Source organism: Myiozetetes cayanensis, unplaced genomic scaffold (genome assembly GCF_022539395.1).
Source record: "Myiozetetes cayanensis isolate MyiCay16 unplaced genomic scaffold, myiCay2020 scf2-11, whole genome shotgun sequence".
NCBI classification, from domain to species: Eukaryota; Metazoa; Chordata; class Aves; order Passeriformes; family Tyrannidae; genus Myiozetetes; species Myiozetetes cayanensis.
Window position 1 is genome coordinate 42,170,748 of NW_026087411.1, and position 9,969 is coordinate 42,180,716.

Below are 9,969 nucleotides of genomic sequence, written 5' to 3' on the forward strand. Positions count from 1 at the left end.
TCCACCTCCCTCGTCCCTTTAACGCCGGATATACCCCTTGGAGTGATCACGATCACCGAGTCACTTTTTGGGGTCACGGCGGCTGCTTTCCACGTTCCAAGAGGCAATTACAGCCCGCGGTCCCCGGGGCTGCTCTATGGCAGGAGCGTGTTGCACTGCCTCTCTCCGGTGCAGAGGGGGTGTTACCTTCTCCCCGGAGCAGAAGGGGGATTCTTGCGGTTACCAAATTTGCAGGAATGTAAATGAACACGTTTTGTGAGTGCGAAGGGGAGGGGGAGGAGGGTTGCACATTTTACAGCTCACTGACCATTTGGCGATCCATTGAGAGGAGGGTTTGGAAAAGTGGCTCCTTTGTGACAGCTCTAGCCAGATTGGGGGGCTGCTCATTTGCATCTCATTAGGCATGCAGGCGGCCGGCGGGATATAAGGGCGGCAGGCGCCCAAGGAGAGGCAGATCCTTAGCGCTTCGCCCTCGGAGAGAGCCGCCGAGCCGAGTCTCGGCACAGAGCGGACCGGAGCAGAGCAGACCAGGGCAGGCACCCCCCTTCCCCCTAGAAGCACACCCGGACACGCTCTGTGCGCTGCTGTTGAGACAAGAGCTTATTTTTCCTGGCTGGGATTCCACTAGAAACAAAAGTAAACCCACAACAAGGAAACAGAACTTCGCTTCCTTTGAAAAAAAAAAAAAAAAGAAAAAGAAAAAAAAGAAAAGAAGGGGTTCAAGGCTCCGACGTGACCTGCTCGCCTCCACTGCTGTTTGACACCCACCAGCCCCGACGTGCGCAGGGCGAGCGCGACCGCGCAGAGCCGCTCCCGCATCGCACCGCACCGGGAATTATCGCCGCTGCCTCCACCGCTGCCTCTTCAGGGATTTCCAGATCGCCAATTTTTAATCTTCCTTGGGAAGTCTTTTCTCTGCCTCTGTTGGGAATTAAGTTGCTTTTTTTAAAATTATTTTTATTTTTTTCTTCCTGGAGAAAAGGAGGAGCATCGTGGATTGCGAAAGAAAAAGAGTTTAACAGATTGATCTTATCCCTTTTTTAAAAATATTTTTTTGTCTTCTTTTCTTTTCTTTTTCTTTTGCCATCCGAAAGAGCTGTCAATTGCCGACAGGCTACACTTAGAGATACCGACAGAGAGGAAAAAATTCAGAGACACTCCTGAAAGAAGGAGACCGTGACACTAACTCTTCCAGCTCTGCTGGGACAGGCGGCTTTGGCCGCTGTGTTTTTTCCCTTACTCCGAGAGACACTTTTCCCTTTTCTCTCTGACGAGAAGTCAAGGGGGAGGAAAGCGAGGGCACCAGAGCTGCACCTCCAAAATGGGAGGTCGGTTTCTGCTGATGCTCGCCCTCCTCTCGGTGCTGCTGAGCCGCTGCCAGGTAAGTGCCCGCGGGGTGGATGACAGAAATGTCTGCACCGGGGGGGGGGTGGGGTGTGTGTGTGTGTGTGTGTGTGTGTGTGTGTCCCTGCACCGGGGGATTCATACACCGGGGGGGTCCCACGGTGGTGCTGAGGACTGTCGCTGCCTGTTGCAGCAGGGAGAAACGGGGAGGGGCGTCAGTCCCGCTGCTGCCCGGCCGGTCAGGGTCGGGGGCGGGCGGGGGAATGGCTGCTCGGCAGGCTGATGGCCGCTGTTACTGCTCCGCAGGTCGGCTCCTCCGGGGTCTTCGAGCTGAAGCTGCAGGAGTTTGTCAATAAGAAGGGGCTGCTCAGCAACCGCAACTGCTGCCGCGGGGGCGGCCCCGGCGCCGGCGGGCTCCAGCAGTGCGACTGCAAGACCTTCTTCCGCGTCTGCCTCAAGCACTACCAGGCCAGCGTCTCCCCCGAGCCACCCTGCACCTACGGTAGCGCCATCACGCCCGTCCTCGGCGCCAACTCCTTCAGCGTCCCCGATGGCGCAGGCGGCGCCGACCCCGCCTTCAGCAACCCCATCCGCTTCCCCTTCGGCTTCACCTGGCCTGTAAGTGGGGGGCGATGCGGGGGGGGGGGCACCCATCCCATCCCATCCCATCCCATCCCATCCCATCCCATCCCATCCCATCCCATCCCATCCCATCCCATCCCATCCCATCCCATCCCATCCCATCCCATTCCACCCCAGCTGGGCAAGTTTCTTCCCAAGGGGCCACCAATCCCTTTGAAGTGTCAGGGTAGGAGAGAGACATCAACTGATAACTCTTGGGGACTGGTGGTGTTGCTCTTTGGGCCTACCTACCTGCTCTCACGCTCTCCTGGTGGATTGTTTTTGTTCCTTCCTTCCACAGGGCACCTTCTCGCTCATCATTGAGGCTCTGCATACGGACTCACCTGATGACCTCACAACTGGTAAGTGTCCCAAAACAGACTTTTCCCCAGAAAAATCCCAGCCCTGCAGCCCTGCTTGGTCCCTCTCTCTGCAGTGTGCAGCACATTCTACTCTTTGGTAGACCATGGCAAGAGAGGCCAACCCGCTGGCATGCAGCCAATGTCATCCTCCCTCTGCAGTTCCCCTCCCACCAGACAACCCCATTTGAGTGTCTTCCTATGCCCCTGCCTGCTTTGGGCTCCCTAATCATTCCTCTCCTCTCCACTTTCACACAGAAAACCCCGAGCGCCTCATCAGCCGCCTGGCCACCCAGAGACACTTGGCAGTGGGTGAAGAGTGGTCCCAGGACCTGCACAGCAGTGGCCGCACTGACCTCAAGTACTCCTATCGCTTTGTGTGCGATGAGCACTACTATGGAGAAGGCTGCTCTGTCTTCTGCCGCCCCCGTGATGATGCCTTTGGTCACTTCACTTGTGGAGAACGTGGCGAGAAAGTCTGCAACCCGGGCTGGAAAGGCCAGTACTGCACTGAGCGTGAGTATCCACTTTCTTGTCTCCTTGGGTTCCAGTTGCAGCAGTGTCCCCTGAGCTCTTCGGGTTGGCAGAGAGAGGATGTTTCTTTTAACATCAGGCCCCCAGGCCTCCCAGAAGAGGGAGAACCAAGAAATGGTGGGTGGAAGGATGGTTCTGTGCACAGACCTTACCCGTGTGTGGGGTGGTAGATCCTTAGCATTGTCCCTTTTCAAGCCAACAAAATATCAGTGTCAACATTACACTCTTGCTCATTTGTTTTTGCCCTGGTAGCAAAATGTTTACAGTTGCTTGAGGATTTATTAAAATATATCAGGACTACTTTTTATACTTATCCATCCCTTCAACCATGTGACTTTGATATGACCATCTGCAGGGTACATGGTTTCAGGGGAGGGAGCTAGGCTTTGGCAACATCCATGTGGCAGGCTTATAGGTAGGCTTGTTAAAGTCTGATCTTTGTATTGAGAAAAATACTGGGAGGTCCAGGATATTCCCTGTGGCTTCTAGACTGTACCTTTGTCTTTTGGGGTACTCATATGCTACCTCTAACAGAGATGGTTGCACCTGGGGCCACAAAAACATTCAGCTTCTTCTCCATCTCTCTTCTGTGCCATTGCCATGATTGTTGCTACTAATAAAGTAGTGAGGGACAGGAAACATACACCTGGGCTTGAAGTTTTTGAGGAATGTGGTGTGCTGACACAGAAGGAAAACCTGAGACAGTAGGCAGATCACAGAGAGGACAGTCATGGACGTCAGATTCTTTCAAGTTGTACAAGATTACCGCCCCTTGTAGATACACAGGAGTGTACACCCAAATGTGCACACAGAGCTCCTGCTGCAGCTTGTGATGGCATTCTCTGTTTGTGGGTATACATGGATCTCAAATATGCTGGCAGATAACATACTGGGCGAGTGCTCCTCTCCAGTCATGAAAGGGCCAGGCAGGGAGGGAGAAAACAGTTACAGGCTGTAAAGCAGCCACTCAGTTTTCTTGTCTTTTTGTTTCTGTTTAAACACATCTACACTGTGGTCTCAGCTGAGCTGCTATCAAACAATCCCAGATTGATTATTCACACTGTTTGTGACTGCTAGGATGCTTTTAGCAGTTCATGGTACAATGTTGTACAATAAATAGCAGGCAGAAGGGCTCGCATTTCCTTTGATAATGTTTTAAATAGGCGCTACAACCTTTCCCATGATCAAAAGTGCCTAGCCCAGTTGTGTCAAGGGATGGGGGAAAAGGAAGCATTTTGATAATGAGCTCTTTTGGGGCTGTCAGCACATTCAGATGCCTCTACATCTCTGCTATTCCCATAGCAAAGCAGAAGGCTGTCCATCTTTCTTGACTCATTATGTACGCTCTTCTCTGTTTTCCTTCTCAGAAAAATACAGCTTATAACACCGACGCAAACCTACTAGGCAGGGGAGATGTGTTTATGTGTGCATGCAAAAAGAATGTTTTGCCGTTAGTGAGTGGAGCTGCCAGTTGCAGATTGGTTCCCGTTGCCTTGCCTCCAGCTCCATTCTTTCCAACTTGGAGGCGATCTGATTATCAGCGCCGATCCTTTCTTTCTTTTTCTTCCCCCCTCCCCTCCCCGCCTTTCCCCTCGCATGCCATTGTCTCCGGCTGGCTTTGTTGAATTAAAACTTTGCAGTGCCTGCTTAATGAGTTCCATAACCAGGCGAAGTAATGAGCAGAAGTCCCTTTTTTCCCTTCTCTCATCCTCCCTCCTGCTGGCTCGCTTACCTCTTTTACCAGGGCTGCACCCACCCGCCCGCCCCTTTTTGGAGCGGGGCGGAGGGGGGAAGGAGGGAGGAAGAACTTTAGACTTATTTATTTGAATAAGAAAAAAAAAAAAAGTTTTTTTTTCAGCGAAATCACGCGCGTGCCATAGATTAGCTGTGGGCAGGGATAGGCTGCCCGGTCGCCGGCCGACGGCCCCATTGGCTCCGGGGCCGGGGTATTGTTGCAGTGGGGCAGCTGCTGGGAGAGAATAGACAATAGAGCAGCTGTCTTGCACTGGCACCCTGCACACCAGCTGTCCACTCTTATCTGCACACACACTTTCGGGGGATATTAAGAGGTGGAGCTGTGTGCATAGAATTGGAAAAAAGGACTTCTGACCCTCACTGGGAAGGGAAGGGGGGTGAGGGGCTGTGGGGAAGGGAGCAATTGTGAGCCCTCTTTTGTCTGTGTGCAACTGTATTAAGAAGAATGCTCATCCCCGGTAATAAGTAAAGTGCCCAGTTACGGGGCGAGATCAATACTCCTGCAGACTCCAGAGATTAATTCAGCTGTGCTTAACTGCCCCGACCTAGTAAAAGGGACTCACTCCCCACCCGCAAGGTGCTCTCGGAATCAGACTTGTAAAAGAAAGTTGTTTTGGCACCAGGCTAATGCCTTTCCCTGCTTGGTTTGTTTACAGCAATTTGTTTGCCTGGATGTGATGAGCAACATGGCTTTTGTGACAAACCCGGGGAATGCAAGTAAGTTTTCTGCTCCCCTCCTGCTCTCTTCTTTGTCTGTTGTTGATGCTCTGGTGTTAAGTAAGCCAATGGACATTTGAACGGTCAGTTTAAAGGCCTTTCTACATATTAAATGGAAATCTTAGAAATCCAGGTGATGCCAGATCAAAGTATAATTCTAGAAGTCAAACATCAGTGCCATTAACATTAACCTAGTTAGTTTACAGTGCCATGCCTAATGTTTAGTTGTTTGTTATTAGAGTAAACAAATTAACTATCTGGAACCACGGCTCTATAAGGAAGTGGAAGAAATAGCTGGGACCAATGAAAGCTGATGCTGATTGGACTTGGTGACTTTCCTTGGTGAAGGATCACTGAGGGCTTTTAGGAAACTTGATCCCTGGCATCAGTATGTTTGCAGAATTTGTGATAGGGTTTCCAACTGTGAGAAGTTTAAATTTGACCAGACTTCGTTGTCGGTATTTTTTCAGATGCAGAGTGGGTTGGCAGGGGAGATATTGTGATGAGTGCATCCGATACCCAGGCTGCCTTCATGGTACCTGTCAGCAGCCCTGGCAGTGCAATTGCCAGGAAGGCTGGGGTGGCCTTTTCTGCAACCAAGGTGAGTTCTCAGTCCTTTCCTTGAGTGTCTGTTTTAAACCCCAGAAAGCCAGTGGCTATTTCCAATTCACCCACCCCGTGCTAGCCTTGCAAAGTAGCAAGCATCTTGATTACTTCTTTTTTAAAAAAAAAAAAAAATCTTTTTCAGACCTGAACTACTGCACCCATCACAAGCCCTGCAAGAACAGTGCCACTTGCACCAACACTGGTCAGGGGAGCTACACTTGTTCTTGCCGCCCTGGGTACACAGGCTCCAACTGTGAGATTGAAATCAATGAATGTGACGCCAACCCTTGCAAGAATGGTGGAAGCTGCACTGTAAGTTTGAGTAGTTTGTGTCATCGGAAACTCCAAGGGAGGAGTTAATGGCAGTTTTAGTAATTTTCAAAATCCCTCTTTGGATTTCAGAGCAACTTCAGATAAATATTTTGATCATTTCTCATTTCCTTCCCCCAGGATCTCGAGAACAGCTATTCCTGCACTTGCCCCCCAGGCTTTTATGGGAAAAACTGTGAGCTGAGCGCAATGACTTGTGCTGACGGACCATGCTTCAATGGTGGGCGATGCACTGACAACCCTGATGGGGGTTATAGCTGCCGCTGCCCACTGGGTTATTCTGGGTTCAACTGTGAAAAGAAAATCGATTACTGCAGTTCCAGCCCTTGTGCTAATGGTAAGACCAAACATGCTACAGTAGTCTTCTGAAAGGAGACCATACTTTGAGTATGAATTTACTTTGGCTTCTGGTCTGAAATTCATAACAAGGCTGATCAATATAGAATCATAGAATGTGTGGAAGAGACTTTAAAGATCATCTAGTTCCAAACCCCTCCCATGAACAAGGACACCTTTCACTAGACCAGGTTATTCAAAGCCTCATCCAGCCTAGTCTTGAACACTTCCAGGGATGGGAAATTCACCACTTCTCTGGGCAAGTTGCATCAGTGCCTCACCACCTTTATTATAAACAATTTTTTCCTAATATGTAATTTAAACCTGCTCTCTTTCAGTTTAAAGCCATTCCCCCTGGTCCTATCACTACGTGCTCTTGTAAAAAGACACTTGCATGTCAGTAGTTGACTTGGTGGAGAATCTGTACTAAGAAAGCAATGGTGTGGTTTGGGCCGCTGCTGTAGATTGCATTTTCTCAAGGGATGGCTGTGGCCAAGTAACTTGAACCTGAAGCTTCATGCATGAAAATGTGGAAGATTATACTTGCAAATGTTTTACTAAGAGTCTTTGAGGTCTGTGGATGCAAATGCCAAACTAGTGCTAAATTTGATTATTTTTAATCTGGTAACAGTAATCTTCCTGTTTTGATTAAACTAGTGAAGACTTCCTTTAATGTAGTCCTCCTCATTCATTGACACTCAAACTCTGTAACCTGAGATTGTGGAGTTAATCTGACCTGGACTAGCTTTGTTGTCCAAGATGAGTGAAATGTTAAAAAGGGAATAGGACTGAGAATGAAAAATAAATCTGCTTAACAAAAAGTCTTCCTTAAACAAATGTACTTTTTATGGTGGATCAGATTTGGCAAAGGTTTAGCTAAACCTCTCAAAGAGAAAGCTTTCCTCAGCTGATTGTGACAGTTGCCCTGAAATAGCAAGTGGGAGGCTGTTGTATCTTGCTGCCCACCACTCAGTGCTCGTCCCCCTTGATGTCTTACAGGAGCCCAGTGTGTCGATCTGGGGAACTCCTACATATGCCAGTGCCAGGCTGGCTTCACTGGGAGACACTGTGATGATAACGTGGATGACTGCGCCTCCTTTCCCTGCGTCAATGGAGGGACCTGCCAGGATGGCATCAATGACTATTCCTGCACCTGCCCGCCAGGATACAACGGGAAGAACTGCAGCACCCCGGTGAGCAGATGCGAGCACAACCCTTGCCACAATGGGGCCACCTGCCATGAAAGAAACAACCGCTATGTCTGTGAGTGTGCCCGGGGCTACGGCGGGCTCAACTGCCAGTTTTTGCTCCCTGAGCCGCCTCAAGGACCGGTCATCGTTGACTTCACTGAGAAGTACACGGAAGGCCAGAACTCCCAGTTCCCCTGGATTGCTGTCTGCGCTGGAATTATTCTGGTCCTTATGCTGCTGCTGGGGTGTGCTGCTGTGGTCGTCTGCATCAGGCTCAGAGTGCAGAAGAGGCACCACCAGCCTGATGCCTGCAGGAGTGAGACTGAGACCATGAATAACCTGGCGAACTGCCAGCGCGAGAAGGACATTTCCATAAGTGTAATTGGTGCCACTCAGATTAAAAACACAAATAAGAAAGTAGACTTTCACAGTGATAACTCTGATAAAAATGGCTACAAAGTCAGATACCCGTCAGTGGATTACAATTTGGTGCATGAACTCAAGAATGAGGACTCTGTTAAGGAGGAGCACAGCAAATGTGAAGCGAAGTGTGAAACATATGATTCAGAAGCAGAGGAGAAAAGTGCAGTACAACTAAAGAGGTATCTCACATCTGAGCATGGGGTGGAGCTTGACTTTGAAGGTGGGGGGTTATATTTCTCATAGGTAGCATTAAGCAATAGCCATCTGACCTGTTTTTATTCTGTTTGTCTTCAATAGTGATTCTTCTGAAAGAAAGCGACCAGATTCAGTATATTCCACTTCAAAGGACACAAAATACCAGTCAGTGTATGTCATATCAGAAGAGAAAGATGAGTGCATTATAGCAACTGAGGTTAGTATACTGCCTGGTTTTGGGACAGCAGAGAAAAGTCTTGGTTCACAACTGTGGTCCAATACATATCAGAGCAGCTAAAATTTTTTGTGGTACCACAGTGGTTTGTACCCGTTGAAATCCAGCCAGCTTGAGTTTGCTGTGCTGTGGATGTTGTAAAGACAAGCTCAGTGACTTGCTGCTGTGGGTGTTGTGGGTTTGACAAGTTTTGTAGATGCGGGTACAATGGATAGTGTGGTTGTGGTCTGCTGACCTACCCCTTAGCATGCTTCATTCAGAGTTCTGTCCCTGTGCAACCTTACAGCTCTCTTTGTGCTTTTCATTAACCTCTCCTGATCCCTGCTTGTGTTTTCTCTTACCAGGTGTAAAACAGAGGTGATATGGCAAAATGGTTGTTCAGAACAATTTCAGAGGAGATGTGCCCCGATGAATGCTGCTGAAAGAGGAATGGGAGATAGATTCCTTCACTGACTGCTGCTGAGAAACTAAATTCAGGCTTGAGCTGGTTCTCTACTGAAGTTAGCAAAGTGACTGCAAAGTAAAGAAACAAGATGGACACCAGGCAAGGGTCTGTGTTCAAGGATTACTGTTGCACTGCCTTTTATGAATTTTATCATTGCACTATGGTCAGTTGCTTTTCTATATATATTTAAATGAATGGACTTACTTACTACATAAGAAGCATGCACTGCCTGAAGTGTATATTTTGGATTATCATGAGCCAGTCTTTTCTTGGATTAGAGACACAAACACTGCCTTTATTGTCTTTTTTGATACTAAAATGTGTTTTTACTAGGTGAGAAAAAGTGTGTTATTTTTTTGAATCTGTAAAAATATTTTCATGATAATTGTAAAGCTTGAGTATTTTGTGATGTTCATTTTTTTATAATTTAAATTTTTGGTAAATATGTACAAAGGCACTTCGGGTCTATGTGGCTATATTTTTTTGTATATAAATGTATTTATGGAATATTGTGCAAATGTTATTTGATTTTTTTTTACTGTTTTGTTAATGAAGAAATTCATTTTTAAAATATTTTTCCAAAATAAATATTATTAATGATAACCAGAGTGCTATATTTATTCAATAACCAGTGATGAACTGACTGAATTTTGGAACCAGGCATGTGCCAGGCTTCTGTGGACTCACAGGTGCATTGGATAGGACTGAGACCTATTACAAAGGCTGGGAAAGAACTTGGGTGTAGACCCTACTCTTTTCCCTCCTAACCTTCTGACCTGTTACCCCCATGGTTCTGCTCACTCTTAGCCCAAAGACAAATGTCAAAACCTTGAGTAATATTTGCTCAGTTATGTTGAGCTGAGTGTGTATATAAATGCA

The 9,969-nt window shown here is 47.9% G+C and overlaps 1 protein-coding gene across 1 annotated transcript; it reads left to right on the forward strand.

The window, feature by feature from the left end:
• Window positions 1-489: 489 nt before the first annotated feature.
• On the forward strand, window positions 490-9,667 carry DLL1 (delta like canonical Notch ligand 1). Its single transcript, XM_050316514.1, has 11 exons — window positions 490-1,381; window positions 1,651-1,962; window positions 2,267-2,327; window positions 2,583-2,840; window positions 5,270-5,330; window positions 5,801-5,931; window positions 6,079-6,248; window positions 6,387-6,603; window positions 7,602-8,394; window positions 8,513-8,627; window positions 8,990-9,667. The coding sequence occupies exons 1-11, from the start codon at window positions 1,322-1,324 to the stop codon at window positions 8,993-8,995; spliced, it is 2,184 nt and encodes a 727-aa protein (XP_050172471.1). The 5' UTR covers window positions 490-1,321; the 3' UTR covers window positions 8,996-9,667.
• Window positions 9,668-9,969: the final 302 nt, after the last annotated feature.

Bases quoted from the DNA above. Each gene is read 5' to 3' on its own strand.
- DLL1 (XM_050316514.1), top strand. From the start codon at position 1,322: ATGGGAGGTCGGTTTCTGCTGATGCTCGCCCTCCTCTCGGTGCTGCTG. The intron at 1,963-2,266 runs GTAAGTGGGGGG...TTCCTTCCACAG, and splicing joins CCTTCGGCTTCACCTGGCCT to GGCACCTTCTCGCTCATCAT. The intron at 2,328-2,582 runs GTAAGTGTCCCA...ACTTTCACACAG, and splicing joins ACCTGATGACCTCACAACTG to AAAACCCCGAGCGCCTCATC.